A 21,824-nucleotide genomic window follows, 5' to 3' on the forward strand; every position below is an offset into this window, starting at 1 on the left:
AGTTTACAGATCCTCTATATACTACACCACACAGGAGAGCTGACAGAACCTCTATATACTATACCACACAGGAGAACTGACAGATCCTCTATATACTACACCACACACGAGATCTGACAGATCCTCTATATATTACACCACACAGGAATGCTGACAGATCCTCTATATACTAAACCACACAGGACAGATCCTCTATATACTACACCACACAGGAGAGCTGACAGATCCTCTATATACTACACCACACAGGAGAGCTGACAGAACCTCTATATACTACACCACACAGGAGAGGTGACAGATCCTCTACATACTACACCACACAGGAGAGCTGACAGATCCTCTATATACTAAACCACACAGGACAGATCCTCTATATACCACACCACACAGGAGAGCTGACAGAACCTCTATATACTACACCACACAGGAGAACTGACAGATCCTCCATATACTACACCACACAGGAGAGGTGACAGATCCTCTATATACTACACCACACAGGAGAGCTGACAGATCCTCTATATACTACACCACACAGGAGATCTGACAGATCCTCTATATACTACACCACACAGGAGAGCTGACAGATCCTCTATATACTACACCACACAGGAGAGCCTACAGATCCTCTATATACTACACCACAGAGGAGAACTGACAGATCCTCTATATACTACACCACACAGGAGAACTGACAGATCCTCTATATACTACACCACACAGGAGATCTGACAGATCCTCTATATACTACACCACACAGGAATGCTGACAGATCCTCTATATACTACACCACACAGAAATGCTGACAGATCCTCTATATACTACACCACACAGGAGAGCTGACAGATCCTCTATATACTGCACCACACAGGAGAGCTGACAGATCCTCTATATACTACACCACACAGGAGAGCTGACAGAACCTCTATATACTATGCCACACAGAAGAGCTGACAGATCCTCTATATACTACACCACACAGGAGATCTGACAGATCCTCTATATACTACACCACACAGGAGAGCTGACAGATCCTCTATATACTACACCACACAGGAGAGCCTACAGATCCTCTATATACTACACCACACAGGAGAGCTGACAGATCCTCTATATACTACACCACACAGGAGAGCTGACAGATCCTCTATATACTACACCACACAGGAGAACTGACAGATCCTCTATATACTACACCACACAGGAGAGCTGACAGATCCTCTATATACTAAACCACACAGGAGAGCTGACAGATCCTCTATATACTACACCACACAGGAGAGCTGACAGATCCCCTATATACTACACCACACAGGAGAGCTGACAGAACCTCTATATACTATACCACACAGGAGAGCTGACAGATCCTCTATATACTACACCACACAGGAGAGCCTACAGATCCTCTATATACTACACCACACAGGAGAGTTTACAGATCCTCTATATACTACACCACACAGGAGAGCTGACAGAACCTCTATATACTATACCACACAAGAGAGCTGACAGATCCTCTATATACTACACCACACAGGAGAGTTTACAGATCCTCTATATACTACAACTCACAGGAGAGCTGACAGAACCTCTATATACTATACCACACAGGAGAACTGACAGATCCTCTATATACTACACCACACACGAGATCTGACAGATCCTCTATATATTACACCACACAGGAATGCTGACAGATCCTCTATATACTACACCACACAGGAGATCTGACAGATCCTCTATATACTACACCACACAGGAATGCTGACAGATCCTCTATATACTACACCACACAGGAGAGCTGACAGATCCTCTATATACTACACCACACAGGAGAGCTGACAGATCCTCTATATACTACACCACACAGGAGAGCTGACAGATCCTCTATATACTATACAACACACAGGAGAGCTGACACATCCTCTATATACTACACCACACAGGAGAGCTGACAGATCCTCTATATACTATACAACACACAGGAGAGCTGACACATCCTCTATATACTACACCACACAGGAGAGCTGACAGATCCTCTATATACTATACAACACACAGGAGAGCTGACACATCCTCTATATACTACACCACACAGGAGAGCTGACAGATCCTCTATATACTCACCATTTCACTCAGGAAATCTGTGGTGCCAATTAAAAGTAATCGACTATAAATTTGTTCCCGCTGTCTAATGTTACTAGCAGCTCTGGAATTAGATTTCAAAAATTCTGATATTACAATTCCCTAATGTCCATAGAGCAGTAATATTCCTTTAATGCTGGGGTCCATCATCTCATCATCTTCATAGACAATATGCTTCAACTTTTTTTTCCCTCTAGTAATCCAGCAAGCAGCAAACCTGTTACTTGCCTTCTCTCCTTCTCCCTCTCTCTCACACTCCCTTTCGCTGTGTGTTTTTTTATTCAGTCTTTGCTCTACTACTGAGTCATTGTGCTGCTTTTGGCTCGTGGGTCTTACATGGTTTTTCTGCACAGTGCGGATTTTGCTCCCTAGTTAATCGTTCAATGTTATTTTCTGCTAATGCAGATGTGATTCCCTTCACTGTCGCTCTCTACACACTCGCTTAAAGAGAGACGAGGGAAAAAAAACATCAATAAGGCTTGGGCTATGCAGAAATCTCAAGACTGAAGCTTCTGACTATCATTCATATGAGACTCCTGTTTCATTTCTTTTAGGCCTCTGCTGCAGAGATGGAGAAAATCAGGTAAGTGACCCTTTATTTTCCTATTAAGTGTTGCCGTTCTCTTGCGACTGGCATTTCTAAGAATAAACATTTGCAATGGGGGAGGGGGATTTATAAATTGCATTGACTTATGCAGTAGGCAATAGACTCTCAATACAATGGAGTATGTGATATTTGATGTATGCAATTTATACAATGAATGCATATCTGCAGAAGCCTTTCTATGGGGTCTCTCATAGAATAATCCCTTTCGTTAGGATGAGGCTGTGGTCTACTTCTGTCTTTGCTAATTGCTTGCCGGCATGTGTTGTGTGTTTTTTTTGTATATTTTTGTAAAGCAGCAATGTATATGTATCACTGTGTACAACCGTCTCTTTGTATCATAGCTGTTGCCTTGTGTTTGACTCCAGATCTGATGCTCTATAGGCATAGAAGGCTCTCAGACCGTTCCTGTATAATAAGCACCCTGCGTTCTAGCCACCAGAGCTTCCTAGGCTAATTACTGGATCCACAGACCCTTGCCCGTGTACAAACATTAAATAAATATCACTTAGTCGCCTAATTCGGTGGCAGTGATGCCTAAATCACAGTGATTTATGGCTCCAGAGTTTGGAGAATTTCATTACCTAAGTTCTTTAAAACACAAGGCTAGAAGTTTTAGGTTTTGTAGAAATGTTGGAGTCACTCTGTATATGGGGTGATTGGTGACTTGTTGGGCAAAAGGTTGGTAAGTGGAGGTTTCAAGTGTGGGGTGGTCAGTGGTGAGGGTTGATCATTTCTGGGTTCATATCAAGAGTGATGATTGTGTGTGGGCACTGGTATGGTGAAGTTATGGTGGAAGACCAATGCGTTTGGCACATGGTTTATATGAAGAGTGATTACTGTTAGGGACAGGCTTGACAGGTGGTGACTCCGATATATGGTGGTGGTCAGTGTGCTTTGAAAATCTTTGATAAATGGTGAGTTGATTCTTTGTGAGTTATGCCTGTTGGATGGTCAATTTCTTAGAGAAAGGGTTGATAGGTGGTGGGCCAATATATGAGAGTGCTAAGGGTGCTAGGAAGAGGTTGGATAAATGGTGAGTTGGTTCTTGGTGAGTTATACCTGTTGGATGGTCAATCTCTTAGGGACAGAGTTGATAGATGGTGGGTTCAAATTAAGGGTGGTCAGTGTGTGAGGGTAATTTGTTGATAGGTGGGAAAGCCATGATGGAAGTCCAGTGTGTTATGTATATGGTTTATCTGTAGAATGATTAGTGTTGGGGACAGGCTTGACAGGTGGTGGGCCAATATATGGGGGTGGTCAGTGTGTTGAGGAAAGGGTTGATAAGTGGTGGGTTCATATATGGGGTAGTTCTTGGTGATTTATGCCTATTGACTGGTCAGTTTCTTGACGACAGGGTTGACAGCTGATGGGTTCATTTCATGGGTACTCTATATGTGTTGGGCACAGCGTTTATATGTAAAATAATTAGTGTTGGGACAGGCTTGATAGGTGATGTACAATATATGGGGCGAGGGGATCATCGTGCTGGGAAAAGGGATGATAAATTGTGGGTTGGTTCTTGGTGAGTTAGACCTGTTGCATAATCAATCTCTTGGTAAGAGTGTTGATTGATGGGAAGCTCATATCAGGGGTGGTCAGCATGTTTGGACAATGGCTAGATAGGTGGTGGAGCCTTGGGTGAAGACCAGAGGGTTGAGCACAGGGTTTATATGTAGAATCAGTGGTGTAGGTTGGTATTTTGTGGGTTCATACCAAGGGTGATGACTGTGTGTGGGCATTGGGGTGGTGAAGCCAGGGTGGAAGACCAATGTGATGGGTAAAGGGTTTATATGAAGCATGATTATTGTTGGGGACAGGATTGAAAAGTGGTGGACCGATATATGGGAGTGGTGTGCTGGGAAAAGGGGTGATATGTGGTTGGTTCATATGTGGTCATTTATACCTGTTAGTTTCCTGTGGACAGGATTGATAGGTGGTGGGTTCATATTAGGAATGGTTAGCATGTGTTGGCAATCAGTTGATAAATGGTGGAGACCAGTATTTTGAGCAAGGGATTTATATGTAGAATAATTGCTGCTGTGGACAGGCTTCACTGGTTACAGCTCACTGACCACCGCTATATATCGGCTGCTAAGAAGCTTGATAATTGGTGGGTTCACATGTGGCTTGGTCATTATCATTGTACTATTCACACCAGGTTTTTGCTTCCTGTTGAATGGTACTTTTTGGAAAAAGAAGTTCCTACAAAACTTGATGCCTATCCTATTGCATCTTTTCACCATAGACTTCAATTTTTCTGAAATCTAGATCTGCCTGGTTTTTTTTTATCAAACAGCACACAAAAATGAACTTGGACTGGGATGGTAAGTGATTAGTTTATATAGGGAATTGTATTTGTACTTGTCAGCACATGGTTGGGATGTAGTGGGGATCTTTAGAGGGGACGGTCAGTGTTTTATTGGACACAGGGCTGATAGCCGGTGGATTCATCTGTGGGATATGATGATCAATGTGTTTGGCATAGGCTTTATGGGTGGCAAGTTTATATTTGGGATCGATACTGTGCTGTCAGACACAAGGGTGATAAGTTGTGGAATAATATGTGGGATGGGATGTTATTGGGACAGGGCTGCTATATGGTTGGTTCACCTAAAAGATGGCATGATCAATATGTTGGGCAAAGGGTTGATAAGTTGTGGAATCATTTGTGAGATGGTTATGATGTTAGTGGGTTGATGGAGTTGGTTTAATATTCATGATTGTAAATGGTGGGTGAGCAGGTTGTTGTATTATAACGGTTACTGTTTTGGAACAAGATTAATAGTTGGTCAGTTCAAATGTACGATGGTCAGTCTGATATTGGGCAGAGAGTTGGCAATTGGTGGGTTTCAAAATATAATGGTCAGTGGTGTTGACTGAGGTGGTTGGTGTGTAACCTGGTCACTGATGTTGAGCATATGGTTGGTAAATGGTGGGTTCATCTGTGAGTTGGTCACAGAGGAGCCCACCAATTAGACTGTGCACAAGGTTATGTGGTTAGTTCATCTGTGGGATATTAATTGTGGTCATCTGCGGCATGGTCATTGTGGTGTTTGGGGTAGGATTGATAATGGTTGGTTCCTATTTGAGGTAGACAGTGTATTCTTGAGCACAGGGCTAATAAGTGGTTGGTTGATTCATCTGTAACATGGTCAGTGTGGTTAATTCATCTGCGGGATAGTTATTGTGGTGATGGGCACAGAGCTATGTGTTTGGTTCATCTGTCGAATGGTCAGTCTAGTTTTGGTCATAGGGTTGGTAGTGATAAATCTTGGGTCTTCTCTGTGATGGACAGTGATGTGTTGTATGGCCAGTGTGGTGGGTTCATCTGTAGTATGGTCGTGGTAATGACAGGCCGGAGGGTTATGTGGTTGGGTCATCTGTAGGATGGTCATTAAGGTATAATGTATTGGGTTGGTAATGGTGACTGTTGGGTCATCTGTGGGATGGTTAGTAAGGTGTTGGGTATTGGGTTGGGGGTGACTGGACAAGGTAGCGCTGCTAGACACATGAAAGACCCATCAGACTTGGAGATTTTTGTTTTTTTGCTTTTCTTATTTGAACCCTGACCTCTGTATGAGATTTTAGTGAGGGTTTGCTATATACTTTCAGCTTAGATGAGAAAATCTCAGCATATGTTATAAAATGAAAGCACTGATCTGATTGGTCTATGTAGACACCTACCACCCAGTCTCTTATTAGTGGTTTCCAAATATTGTTAAACTACAATTCCCTGAAGCCTTCAGAGCAACTTGAGGGCTGAGGTTTTGCAACAGCTGGAAAGCAATCAATTGTAGACACGTTCATGTTCTCTTATATATTGAGAATATAAAATATTACATTTGTGGTATAGTATTGTATACCATGTGCTTTGTATAACCAGCCTTTGCAGGATTAAAGGAAAAGTCAATTTTTAAGCAATAATGTACAACAGCCAAAGGTGAAAGTCTGCACAGGGTGCTGGGTGACTTTATAAATCTTAAATTCATTTACCTTGTAAAGAATCAGCAGAAAATTTGGATATCTGATATTTTCTGTTAAACGGAGCAAAGTATTGTGGAGTATCAAATGTGAGATACATTTTACTGCATGCTGAGCTGTTCAGTCACATGACTGACAATGGGGCGGTGCTAAAAAGTTGTCTGTTTCCAATAACAATCGGCAGAATTTTGGAAGCTGCTTTGGATGCAAAGAAAAAAGACATAAGGAAATCTCTGCTTTACTAAAATTTTATACGTTTCAAAATAACAAAAATCTCTGTTGCAATTTTGTGTATAGATCCTCCCTCTTTCTGAACCATAGATTCAATTTTGGTCTGGCAAGGAGAATGAATTACATGAATTGCAATTCCTTGCTATAAAGCTATTTAAAATCATTATTACCCTTTCAAGTCATAATGTTGCACAATGCAGCTGTGAATTTCTATACCTTCATGGCAGGCTTGATCCCCATTCTAATTTTCTTAAAATCTAAATAGATGATTCTTGGCTAACTCATTTGTCAGTATCTTTACAGTGACTGAAGCTTGACTTTTCTAATGCAGGGCTCCAAGTCTGCAAAGTGTTAAATGATAATACTGTGTCTGTCTGCAGTGACCACTAGGGGGAGCTTCCTGTATATAGAGATACATGATAAGATTCTGTCTGCAGCCACCACTATGGGGAGCTCCCTGTATACAGGGATACATGATAAGATCCTGTCTGCGGCCACCACTAGGGGGAGCTCCCTGTACATAGAGATACATGATAAGATTCTGTCTGCAGCCACCACTAGGGGGAGCTCCCTGTACATAGAGATACATGATAAGATCCTGTCTGCAGCCACCACTAGGGGGAGCTCTCTGTATACAGAGATACATGATAAGATCCTGTCTGCAGCCACCACTAGGGGGAGCTCCCTGTATGCAAAGATAAATGATAAGATTCTGTCTGCAGCCACCACTAGGGGAGCTCCCTGTATACAGAGATACATAAGATTCTGTCTGCAGCCACCACTAGGGGGAGCTCCCTGTATACAGAGATACATGATAAGATTCTGTCTGCAGCCACCACTAGGGGAGCTCCCTGTATACAGAGATACATGATAAGATTCTGTCTGCAGCCACCACTAGGGGAGCTCCCTGTATACAGAGATACATGATAAGATTCTGTCTGCAGCCACCACTAGGGGGAGCTTCCTGTATATAGAGATACATGACAAGATTCTGTCTGCAGCCACCACTAGGGGGAGCTCCCTGTACATAGAGATACATGATAAGATCCTGTCTGCAGCCACCACTAGGGGGAGCTCCCTGTACATAGAGATACATGATAAGATTCTGTCTGCAGCCACCACTAGGGGGAGCTCCCTGTACATAGAGATACATGATAAGATCCTGTCTGCAGCCACCACTAGGGGGAGCTCCCTGTATACAGAGATACATGATAAGATTCTGTCTGCAGCCACCACTAGGGAAGCTCCCTGTATACAGAGATACATAAGATTCTGTCTGCAGCCACCACTAGGGGGAGCTCCCTGTATAGAGATACATGATAAGATTCTGTTTGCAGCCACCACTAGGGGGAGCTCCTTGTATATAGAGATACATAAGATTCTGTCTGCAACCACCACTAGGGGGAGCTTCCTGCATAAAGAGATAGATGTTAAGATTCTGTCTGCAGCCACCACTAGGGGGAGCTCCCTGTACATAGAGATACAAGATAAGATTCTGTCTGCAGTCACCACTAGGGGGGAGCTCCCTGTATACAGAGATACATGATAAGATTCTGTCTACAGCCACCACTAGGGGGAGCTCCCTGTATACAGAGATACATGATAAGATTCTGTCTGCAGTCACCACTAGGGGGAGCTCCCTGTACGTAGAGATACATGATAAGATTCTATCTGCAGCCACCACTAAGTGGAGCTCCCTGCATGCAGAAATACATGATAAGATTCTGTCTGCAGCCACCACTAGGGGGAGCTCCCTGTATATAGAGATACATGATAAGATTCTGTCTGCAGGCACCACTAGGGGGAGCTCCCTGTATATAGAGATACATGATAAGATTCTGTGTGCAGCCACCACTAGGGGGAGCTCCCTGTATACAGAGATACATGATAAGATTCTGTCTGCAGCCACCACTAGGGGAGCTCCCTGTATACAGAGATACATAAGATTCTGTCTGCAGCTACCACTAGGGTGAGCTTCCTGTATATAGAGATACATGATAAGATTCTGTCTGCAGCCACCACTAGGGGGAGCTTCCTGTATATAGAGATACATGACAAGATTCTGTCTGCAGCCACCACTAGGGGGAGCTCCCTGTACATAGAGATACATGATAAGATTCTGTCTGCAGCCACCACTAGGGGGAGCTCCCTGTATACAGAGATACATGATAAGATTCTGTCTACAGCCACCACTAGGGAAGCTCCCTGTATACAGAGATACATAAGATTCTGTCTGCAGCCACCACTAGGGGGAGCTCCCTGTATAGAGATACATGATAAGATTCTGTTTGCAGCCACCACTAGGGGGAGCTCCTTGTATATAGAGATACATAAGATTCTGTCTGCAACCACCACTAGGGGGAGCTTCCTGCATAAAGAGATAGATGTTAAGATTCTGTCTGCAGCCACCACTAGGGGGAGCTCCCTGTACATAGAGATACATGATAAGATTCTGTCTGCAGCCACCACTAGGGGGAGCTCCCTGTACATAGAGATACAAGATAAGATTCTGTCTGCAGTCACCACTAGGGGGCAGCTCCCTGTATACAGAGATACATGATAAGATTCTGTTTACAGCCACCACTAGGGGGAGCTCCCTGTACATAGAGATACATGATAAGATTCTACCTGCAGCCACCACTAAGGGGAGCTCCCTGTATACAGAGATACATGATAAGATTCTGTCTGCAGCCACCACTAGGGGGAGCTCCCTGTATATAGAGATACATGATAAGATTCTGTCTGCAGCCACCACTAGGGGGAGCTCCCTGTATACAGAGATACATAAGATTCTGTCTGCAGCCACCACTAGGGGGAGCTCCCTATATAGAGATACATGATAAGATTCTGTCTGCAGCCACCACTAGGGGGAGCTCCCTGTATACAGAAATACATAAGATTCTGTCTGCAGCCACCACTAGGGGGAGCTCCCTGTATACAGAGATACATGAGATAAGCGCCCTCTAGTGCTGGCTGAGGGTAGGCAGAGTTTTATTGTTTGGGGATCTGGAGCTCTGATTGCTATGATAGTTAATTGAGAAATGAATCATCACAGATGGTTAGATCTCATCATGAGAAATGGTGAAGCATATTTCAGGACCTCTTTGTGGCCCATGATCTGTAGGCAGCACATATCCATTCAGAATATGTGGTAAATCTGCAGCCTCACCATGTTCCTGCCTTGCCGTCCTTTTGGATGGAGCTGTAATAATGGCGTTGTCTATTATTTATGCGGCCTGATTCACATGCCCCTGGCTGCATCTGTTTTCCTGCATTAAGTGAACAGTTTAACACCCCATTGGACTCGCCTGTCAGACCTGTGCACGGTAAATCAAGCCTGAAGCCTCTGAAACAAGACACAATTATTTTGTATGATCAAAATACCCCTAATATGCAATAAAGGGGAAAATAGGGAGAAAATAATCCAGGCAACAGGTCATGAAAAAGATGTTTCTAACGAACAACCCGGCTCCGGGAGAAGCGTCCTTCTCAGTAATGAGCGCAGAAGCCAGTGTGCACCATTGCTATGGAAATGGCTGTCACTAAACAGTCGGGAGCGGTTGTATACAGTGAGGAGAACAATGCCTGATGGCAATCATCATCACTGGGCAAGTGTGCTGACACTTCATCTGTCCATCTACTGCTAGAAATCACATCAACCCCTGTATTATCGCTAATCTATATATCTATCATAGGAATAATGGAGATTTGGAGGAGTGTAGAAAACAGAAAGGTAAATAGGAGATGGATACAGATAGAAAGATAATCAAAATGTTAATAGGAGGTAGCTAAATAAGTTGATGGATAGGTGAACAGATGGATAGGTAGTTCACTGTGAGATGAGATGTTGTGGGAAGGCAGGTGGACGGGAGATGGGTAGCTAGAGTGAATGGGAAGACAGATTTAGAGGCAGATGGATAGGTAGACAGATAGATGAGGGTTAGGTAGATATGAGGTAAACAGATGGATAAGTGGGCAAATAGGTGGATGGATATATAAATGGATAGGTAGGTAGATAGGAAATAGACGGATAGGTAGGCAGATGTGAGTTAGATGGATGGACTGATAGAGGTATGGCTGTGCAGGTAAGTGCTAGGCAGATAGGAAATGGATGAATGGTTAAGTAGGGACGTGGGAGGTTCATGGGTGCATGGATAGGTAGGTACTGGAAATAGGAGCTGAATGAATAGGTAGATAGGAAGTAGATGGTTGGGTAGCTAAGGAGGCAGATATGGGATGGATGGATGGATGACAAGGTAGGCAGATGGGAAGTAGATGGATTAATGCATTGGCGGATACAGACAGAAAAGGGTCCTAGTGCAAGAACAATATATGGGCCCTTTGCAGCCCAAGAGCTCAATGTAAGGCACAATTCCACCTGCTTTTGAGATAGACATGGGTCCCCTTACCTCTTGGGCCTCTGTATGGTCACACAGGTTGCACCAATGATATATCCATCCCTGGATTGATGTTTATACAGGTAAGAGATAGATGGATGGATGATGGATGGATATATAGGAAATGCATAGTAGATAGGATAGGTATATAGGCAGATAGGCTGTAGGAATTAGATAAGTAGATAGATAGGAAGTGGATGGGTGGGTGGATGAATAGATGGAGGGATGGGAGGTAGTTGAATAGACAGATGGGTAGATAAGAAATAGATCAGCAGGTCGATGGGATTTAGGTAGATGTGTGGATAGATAGGTAAACAGAAGATAGATAAGTGAGTAATTATATAGAAAGTGGATGAATAAATCGGAAAATTATGGCCAGACGGTGGATTGGGTGAGTAGATCGATATGAGTTGGATAGGTGAATGGATAGATACATAATGAGGAGATGGATGACTGGTGTGGTTGATAGTAGGCAGATTTATAGGTAGATGTGAGGACACTATTTGTTCCTAGGTTCGTATATTTATCAGGTTCTGGTGGTCAGTGACATCCTCCGTTATTTGCTGATTACATCTATATTTGGCATCCCCACCCTTGTGCCCTGCGGGTTATTATGTTTATTGTATGTATATTTAGCTTTCAGTAGCTGATAATTGGGTTACTGTACTGACAGCTCAATGCCGCCATTCGGAGTAGTACTATCCATCGTGGTCATTAGTGGACATATTCGTGCTGGATTCCTCATGGTCATGGAGTCTACAGACGATTGTCACTACACAGGACCTCTGGAAGAGTCACAATGACAAATATGGAGATGTTGTATAACAGAATGAATCTCCTTACACCAGGAGCACTTGTATCTTCCTTCAAATAAGGAAAGGGTGGGCACCTCACACCTTTTTCATATATACATTACAGAATACATGGTCAGCGAGGCTTTAGTGGCCCCACTGAGGTCCGGGACATTTCTCATAATGAGCTTCTTGTGTCATACAGGAATTATCTGGATTGCAAACATGTCGTTGTATGAAGCACGCACAATGTGTGATCCACAGTCTGCTGGGTGCCGCCATTGATGATGAGTAAGACTCTGGTGATGTCCTCACAGCCGCTGCTGTCGTATTGGAATAGATGAATGGAAAGGGCGATTCCCTGCAGATCCAACTAACTCTCATTATATTGGCTACTTGCCAACAGTCCTGTTTTTCTGCTGGAATATTCCTCAAACAGTGAAGGGCATAAAGGGCAAAGTTTGTGCAAATGTACATGGAAATAGTTATGCTGAGCGATTTAGGGATGAGGCTTAAAATGTCTCACAATTTGGGATATAGATTTTAGCAAATATGCCAAGGGTGGGAATGTGTGACCATTCAGTTCCTCACACCCTACAACCCAGCTCTCTCTTCTGTGGAAGCAGACACCTGGAGCAAAAGCCTGGATTTACCTAAGCTTTGAAGTCCTTGCAGTACCTGTAATTCATACCTCCCAACTTTTGAAGAACAGAAAGAAGGAGACATCATGAGGCGAGCCTCTGGCCAAGCCTCAATCCACGCCCATTTACCATTTCTTTCTCCCACGGCCGGCTCTAGGTTTTCATGGGCCCCGGGCGAAAGAGTCTCAGTGGCCCCTTTAACACATACCACGATTCATAATGCTCAGATACCGCAGAGAAATATATATATAGTACAATGCAAAGATTTCACTTCTTACATTACATGAGTGATATCTATTGTAAATTCTACAATAGCTCAGAAACCGGCGAATCCTCGCAGCGCACAGTGCAGACCGGACAGTATAGTCCTCCATACAGTATTATGGGCACCATATACTGCTCCATACAAAATAATGGACCACATATAATGCTCCATACAGAATAATGAACCTCATATAATTCTGCATACAGAATATTGGAACCCATATATTGCTTCATACAGAATAATGGGCCCCATGTAATGCTGCATACAGAATATTGGACCCCATATAATGCTCCATACAGAATAATGGACCTCATATATTGCTCCATACAGAATAGTGGACCCCATATATTGCTCCATACAGAATAATGGACCCCATATATTGCTCCATACAGAATAATGGGCCCCATATACTGCTCCATACAGAATAATGGACCTCATATAATGCCCATACAGAATAATGAACCTCATATAATGCTGCAAACAAAATATTGGACCCCATATATTGCTTCATACAGAATAATGGGCCCCATGTAATGCTGCATACAGAATATTGGACCCCATATAATGCTCCATACAGAATAATGGACCTCATATATTGCTCCATACAGAATAATGGACCCCATATATTGCTCCATACAGAATAATGGGCCCCATATACTGCTCCATACAGAATAATGGACCTCATATAATGCCCATACAGAATAATGAACCTCATATAATGCTGCATACAGAATATTGGAACCCATATATTGCTTCATACAGAATAATGGGCCCCATGTAATGCTGCATACAGAATATTGGACCCCATATAATGTGTAGCGTCGGCGTCCCTGCCTCCTGCTAGGCAGAGACGCTGTTCCCCTCACCTCTCCGCTCCGTGCCCGGCGTCTTCCTCCCGCTCTGCTGGCAGCGCGCGCTGCCTCCCGGCCACTGTGCTTAGGGCGCGCACGCTCCCCCTCTCTTAAAGGGGCCACGCGCGCCGTCCTAAGGAGTCCCCGGCCAATGGCCGGAGGACCTCACCATATATAAGGCACCTCCTCCAAAATGGAGGTGCCCGAGTAATGTTGTTGCATAGCCTATCACTCTGCTTCAGCCCTCAGGTCCCGTTACCAGATACCTGCCAGTTACCTGCCAGATTCCTGCTTGATACCTGCCTGATACTTGTCTATCTACTTGCATTCCTGCGGTCCGACAGTCTGCCTACCAGCCCTGCCAGTCTGTCTATGGATCTGATTGCCCGCTCACCTGGGAGCGCTCCTCTGCTACCTGCCTGCTAGCCTACCTGGAGGCTCTGCCATCACGTGCTGTGACCACCTGCCTGTCCAGAGACTCTTACCCGCTCACCTGGGAGCGCTCATCTGCTACCTGCCTGCTAGCCTACCTGGAGACTCAGCCGTCACGTGCTGTGACCACCTGCCTGTCCAGAGACTCTTACCCGCTCACCTGGGAGCGTCCGCCTGCTGCCTGCCTGCTAGTCTACCTGGAGGCTTAGCCATCACTTGCTGTGACCGCCTGCCTGTCCAGAGACTCTTGCCCGCTCACCTGGGAGCGTCCACCTGCTACCCGCCTGCTAGCCTATCTGGAGGCTTAGCCGTCACTTGCCGTGACCACCCGCCTGTCAAGAGACTGTTCCCGTCACTTGCCATGACCTCCTGCCCTTCTACCCAGAGACTGTCCCCGTCACTTGCCGTGACCTCCTGCCCTTCTACCCAGAGACTGTCCCCGTCACTTGCCGTGACCTCCTGCCCTTTCTACCCAGAGACTGTCCCCGTCACTTGCCGTGACTACCTGCCCGCCTACCCTGGAAGCCACCCGCTTCCTTACAAGGACTGCCCCTTTGTATCGTTGCTCAGAGGTTCCACCTCCCAGACCCGTTACATAATGCTCCATACAGAATAATGGACCTCATATATTGCTCCATACAGAATAGTGGACCCCATATATTGCTCCATACAGAATAATGGGCCCCATATACTGCTCCATACAGAATAATGGACCTCATATAATGCTCCATACAAAATAACGGACTCCATATAATGCGCCATACAGAAAATTGGACCCCATATATTGATTCATACAGAATAATTTGCCCCATATAATGCTCCATACTGAATATTGGACCCCATATAATGCTCCATACAGAATAATGCACCTCATATATTGCTCCATACAGAATAGTGGACCCCATATATTGCTCCATACAGAATGGGCCCAATATATTGCTCCATACAGTATGGGACCCATATATAGCCACATACAGTATGCGCCCCATATATATTAAAAAAAAATCAAATACTCAACTCTTCTCGCTGGCAGCAGGTCAGGACTCCTCAGCGTCTTCCCGCACTCTGCACTGTCAGCACAGAGTGCGCACTGTAGTGACATCATCACGCCCTCTTCCCGTCACAGAGTCAGGAGATTCAGAAGACGCCGGAGCTGTGGAGGATCGAGGAGAGGTAAATATGGCAAGTACCGGGCTCTCCCGTCTCACCAGGCTCATAGCGCGCCGGGGTCCGTGGCAGCGAGTGGGCCTCCCCGCTTCATCAGGGCCCAGGCACTTGCCCAAGTGCGCCGGGTGCTGATGCCGGCCCTGATAGAAGCCGGGTGAACATCTGTGCCGTGACAGGATGCTGGACTGAGCCCTCAAATTGGGACATTGGGAGCTATGGAGTCTGTATGACATTTTTTTTTGATCCAGACACTACCAGATAGTTCATGCCTGGTGATTCTCTTAGGGAATGATTTGTTTCTACGATCAAGTTTTTGTCATGTTGGCTTACCATCAGACCTTCCCGTGTAGTCATCATCTTTAGAGAAACTGTAAAATGAACCAATGCTTAGCGATATTTCTTGTACATGTCGGAGTGATGGAGGCATAGCTGTGGTCCAGGAGGTGGTCTGAACTGAACAGCTATGTCATAAAGGGTCAATACAGAGGTGGGATAGCCGATCATGAGAATTGCACAGTAGTATTAGACAGACTTTTTATATGGACTGTTATATGACTGCATGGACTGCTTGAGTCTACCAGAATCTAAGTTGCTTTTAGAGAGTTGCTCTACTTTGTGGAGGGGGTGGGTGTCAAGCCAGGTGTGGGAAAGACTTAGTGCAACACAGAGGGAAAAGGGAAAGGGAGCCCAGACACTAGGGAAAGGGGGAAGTGGAGACCTCCTAGTCTGATCTGGCGTCACCCTGTCTCAACTACTGTCCCTATATTGCCTCTTCAGCAATCGCCGCATGCGTGCCTCACCCTGCTCTCCCTGGTGTATGGCTACGGCTACGGATGGGAGGAGATGAACACTAGACAACCTCCACTAAACTCTATAGACAACAAGGGTAGACAAAAGAGGGGGAAATGGCTTAGCTTTAGATGAACTCCAAATAAGCACACGGCCTCAAGCTCCAGAGAGGACGAAGTACTGCTCCTGCTAAACTTCACAAGTAGAAATGAATATAGCCGGCGACTCCCTCTCAGACACACCAGGAATATATACACCCAGGCCAGAGAGCTAATTAGCAAGAGAGAGGTAGTAGCTGCTCGGTCCTAAAGACAGCCTCTTATCTAAGAAGCTGTCTGCAATGCCAAACGTAGAGATCTCCTGCAACCCACTGCAGGGCGACTGTCTGTCACTTCTGACACACCCGTGACAGTGGGAGAAAGGACTCGAGATATCTGTTAATGAAGCCCCTAAAGGGACCTCTTGACTCTTCTCTATGAGCTCCTTATGTCATGTTCGGACTTGGGTTGTTTTCAAGAGACTTCTGTAAGACAAGCTCTTTCTATGTGTCACCCTACATAAATTATAGAATTGAAGGTAGTATAAATTCTTATGAACATGTTTTTCGAATGTTAATTCAGTCGATCAACACTCAGGATCAAGAGGGAAAAACCTGCTTTGGATCATGCATTATGGATGTACCTTTTGCCCCTTCCCTTTTCCCATCCATTGGTTGACCCAAAAGGACATTTGTCTTTTTTCAACTGTACTCACTATGTAACTATATGTTTTTGGCATAGCTTACTCTTTTACTACGGCTATAGTGGATTGTAGATGGTAATACTAAGATCAAGGGAATAGCAATTTGGGATATAGCGGTGGTGGTTACACCAAGGCACTAATGCCTGAGACAACAGTAAAAGCGGGACTGGTTGACCTCTGATGTGTATGGGGGCTTCTGACTTTCCCCCGACAGATGATGTCTGGGAGAGAGAAGAATCGGGTATTTGGAATTTCACTTCCCGCATCCTTTTTATTTTCAGGGTGAATGAGTTCTTCCTAACTCCTCTCTCCCTGTTGAAAACATATGAATGCTTTGATCGAGTGCTCATGTGTATGGGGGAGTCAGGAGAGATGGCTGCCTGACAACTATGAGTATGACCAGCTTATTTATTTACTTTTTAGATCCATGAGCTTCAAGTTAAAGCCAAGAGTTGCTTGATTATTGGGGTAGAGCAATGATGTGATGCCGGCGGCTGTGAGGGTCTGCTAGGAGTTGTAGTTCGCCAACTGCTAGAGAGCGGCGGGTGGCAGATGCCTGGGGTAGAGAGGTTGCATAGCTTTGGCCTTCCTCAGTGCTATGTGCCTGGTGACTGGTGATATGTCTTGTTTCACTTCAAACTAATAAAAACCTGACCACATGGAAACTCGCAGCCGCTGTAAGCGAGATCCGCCGTCCCAAAGCTCAATGAGCTACTTGCTTTCTCAAGAGGAAGTAAATTGTTTTGCTGCTTTCCTTACCATAGGGAAATCAGCGAAACAATGACTAATTTGGTGGAAGGAAAACTGAAGGCATGGAGGGGCTAGTGCTGCCATGGGCTGTAATACGCAGGGCCCCTTCTATTGTAAGAGCGCACATACCGCCGCCACTCATCTTCATCCCCATATTGTGATACAATTTTCCCCTTGACTGGGACATGCGAGGTCTAGCCGGACATTTCTGTAGGCAAATCACAAGAGGAAAACTAATATGGAAACGTGCATCACATTACATAAGGATCGTGACACGGCTCCAATATCATGGGTGTCACGGCTAAATCTCGCTCTTCTGGGTCATCTATCTTAAAGGGCATCTGTCAATCCACAGAGAATCTGACATGGTAACCGTAAAAATGTGTTTTCAACCAAATAATGGAGACAAAAACAAGATACGAGAGAGATTAGACGAGATAGAAGAGAGATGAGATACAGATTGATTCAGACGGATAGATATTTTATAGTGGGAGAGAACGAGGTGCAAGTTGGGTTCTCATTATGAAAAGCATCCATAGGCACCCTACGATATCACGCAATTCAATTTACCATATCATTAAATTCACAGAATGCAAAATATTTGAGAACATCATGTTATTTAAACCATGTGGTCCTCCATATTTAATCCCAAGTGGGAATACTATCTTGGATCAATGAGTAATCTCTATGGATATATATATAACGCCTACGCAAAAATCGGCTAATAATTTGGTACCTACAGTCCTGTTCATCCTGATCTGCCTGGGTCATTAATACAATGTCAAACACCCAGAACCAATGGCGACTATGACTAGCAGTGATTGTTATGTTTTCCCTTTCAGAGAAGGTTTTTGTTGCAGTTTGCGCCCCATACATTGTTACAGCTAGTACATCGGCTTCTGATTTCTAACGGTCTGACAACAATGAACCTATTATTGTATTCTAGTGTATAGGGGTAGACGGTTCAGCTTGCATTGTCTTAGTCATCACCGGCGGCAACCTCAGATCCGGCACAATGAATTCTCATCAAGTATCCTGTCATGGCCTCGCATAGTTCTGTCCGAACCAAACACTGTATTCATTTCACTATTAATGTCAGGATGAAATTCATCATATTTTACACAGACAATGGAGGCATCAGGACTAATGGCTGATCTCCAGTGTGGACTCTTCAGGGACATATTATTGTGGCATAGACCTAGACCCCAAACCTCATTTGCCTTTACCTCAACTGTTAGTTTCCTAGAAACAAAATTGTCATTATTTTGTGTCAGCATATTATTATCCTGTACCCTTAGTGACCATGTCATTATCCCATCCCCCCCAATGTCAGTGTCTTTATCCCATCCCCCCAGTGTCAGTGTCATTATCCTGTACCCCGAGTGTCAGTGTCATTATTCTGTACCCCGAGTGTCAGTGTCATTATTCTGTACCCCGAGTGTCAGTCTCATTATCCTGTACCCCGAGTGTCAGTCTCATTATCCTGTATCCCGAGTGTCAGTCTCATTATCCTGTACTGTGACGCCCAGCTGCGCTTGGTATCATAGATCCTAGAAGGGTGTATTGATGGATTCCTCCACAAGAGGCCCCCATAACCATTCACACATCTCCACCTTCCACCTCAGACCAGCAGAGGGAGCCCGTTAGGGATAGATAAATAGGGAAGGTGGAGCCAGGCAGCAGTTAGTCTAGACTGGAGTCAACAGAGAGCAAACCTGTTGAGAGAGTTCCTGCAGTAAAGAAGCCTGAGAGAGGTTAGTCTGCAGTGGAGCACAGTCCAGACTCGGGTGTAGCTCAGAGAGGCGAGCTTTAGGTGTGCCGGCGCCATAAGATCGGTGAAGCGCGGCAAGCTGCCGTTAGTGTGAGTAGCCTAGTGAGGGCCCGAGCAGGCCGAAGGCAAGTGGAGAGTTAGTACATAGGGGGCAGAGGAGCTTAACTAGCTCACCCCGAAAGAAGTTACCAGACACCGGGTCCGAAGCTTACCGGGATCTCTATGACCCAGTAAGACCTAACCGGAATCCCTGGAGAACTACAGGTCCCAGGATCGCTAAAGTGCTGATACGTAACAGAGCCAGGAGACACATAGGCCCCGCAAGCTGAGGAGCGTGTACCCCAAGGAAAGGCCCTACCACAAGGTCAGCCAGCGCAGGACAGAGACAAAGTTAGGCCTAGCTCCAGGCAGGTCAGAAACTTACTACGCAGAGGCAAGAAGCAGGAGGCCCAAAACCCGCTCATTGGGGAGGATCCTGGTATGCACCCTTCACCCTACAGTGCTCCTGGACGTGCCTGAATTTCCATCAGTAAAAGGTACTGAAGTGACTATCGTGTCTGTCCCTGTTCTTGCTCTGACTCAGCTGGGTCTCGCCTGTCCTGCATTTACCCGTCATATACTGCCCTGAGGCCCAGCTCCACCTGTGGGGAGCTATACCATCGAGCTGCCTTATCACCAGCCTCAGTGGACTACGCAGCGCTGGTGATCCTCACCAGAAGCCACAGGTGGCGTCACAAACTCTTTCTTTTATTAATTTAACAAATTATAGACCCTTTTTAAGGAGAGACCCCAGGGTACGGGCTCGGGAGCCGACCACCGCGACATCCCTAAAGGCCCGGGTACCGAGTCATCCCCCATTCCCCTGGGCGAGTCAGTACCCCGAGTGTCAGTGTCATTATCCTGTACCCCGAGTGTCAGTGTCATTATCCTGTACCCTCAGTGACCATGTCATTATCCCATCCCCTCAGTGTCAGTGTCATTATTCCATTATTCCATTCCCCCAGTGTCAGTGTCATTATCCCATCCCCCCAGTGTCAGTGTCATTATCCCATCCCCCCAGTGTCAGTGTCATTATCCGATCCCCCAATGTCAGTGTCATTATCCCATCCCCCCAGTGTCAGTGTTATTATCCCATCCCCTCAGAGTCAGTGTCATTATCCAGTACCCCGAGTGTCAGTGTCATTATCCCATTACCCCAGTGTCAGTGTCATTATCGCATCCCCTCAGTGTCAGTGTCATTATCCTGTTCCCTCAGTGTCAGTGCCATTATCTAGTACCCCAAGTCTCAGCATCATTATACTGAACCTGAAGTCTCAGCGTACTGATCCTTTAGCCCCAGTGTCTGCATCATTATCCAGTACCGCCAGTGTCAGTGTCATTATCCTGTACCCCCAGTGTCAGTGTCATTATCCTGTACCCCCACTGTTAGTGTTATTATCCCATCCCCCCAGTGTCAGAGTCATTATCCTGTACCCCGAGTGTCAGTGTCATTATCCCATCCCCCCAGTGTCAGTGTCATTATCCTGTTCCCCCAGTGTCAGTGCCATTATCTAGTACCCCAAGTCTCAGCGTCCTTATCCTTTAGCCCCAGTGTCTGTATCATTATCCTGTACCCCCAGTGTCAGTGTCATTATCCTGTACCTCGAGTGTCAGTGTCATCATCCTGTATCACAAGTGTCAGTGTCATTATCCTGTACCCCAAGTGTCAGTGTCATTATCCTGTACCCCGAGTGTCAGTGTCATTATCCTGTACCCCCAGTGTCTGTGTCATTATCCTGTACCCCGAGTGTCAGTGTCATTATCCTGTACCCCCAGTGTCACTGTCATTATCCTGTACCCTGAGTGCCAGTGTCATTATCCTGTACCCCAAGTGTCAGTGTCATTATCCTGTACCCTGAGTGCCAGTGTCATTATCCTGTACCCCCAGTGTAAGTGTCATAATCCTGTACCCCGAGTGTCAGTGTCATTATCCTGTACCCCCAGTGTCAGTGTCATTATCCTGTACCCCGAGTATCAGTGTCATTATCCTGTACCCCCAGTGTCAGTGTCATTATCCTGTACCCTGAGTGCCAGTGTCATTATCCTGTACCCCGAGTGTCAGTGTCATTATCCTGTACCCTGGAGAGTCCGTGTCATTATCCTGTACCACAAGTGTCAGTGTCATTATCCTGTACCCCGAGTGTCAGTGTCATTATCCTGTACCCTGAGTGTCAGTGTCATTATCCTGTAACCCAAGTGTCAGTGTCCTTATCCTGTACCCCAAGT

The 21,824-nt window shown here is 45.4% G+C and overlaps 1 protein-coding gene across 5 annotated transcripts in view; it reads left to right on the top strand.

Moving 5' to 3' along the window:
* The first annotated feature begins 2,337 nt into the window (after positions 1–2,337).
* The window catches only part of BEGAIN (brain enriched guanylate kinase associated), a 227,605-nt gene continuing 208,118 nt past the window's right edge, over positions 2,338–21,824 (top strand). For all 5 annotated transcript variants that reach the window (XM_073638405.1, XM_073638407.1, XM_073638409.1 and 2 more), the window contains exon 1: positions 2,338–2,728. In XM_073638405.1, the coding sequence (XP_073494506.1) occupies positions 2,715–2,728 (14 nt within the window). In that variant the 5' untranslated portion in view covers positions 2,338–2,714. The remainder of the gene's footprint in view (positions 2,729–21,824) is intronic.

The sequence above is a fragment of the Phyllobates terribilis genome, unplaced genomic scaffold, assembly GCF_046119375.1.
Source record: "Phyllobates terribilis strain yellow unplaced genomic scaffold, ASM4611937v1 Scaffold_7__3_contigs__length_470593459, whole genome shotgun sequence".
NCBI classification, from domain to species: Eukaryota; Metazoa; Chordata; class Amphibia; order Anura; family Dendrobatidae; genus Phyllobates; species Phyllobates terribilis.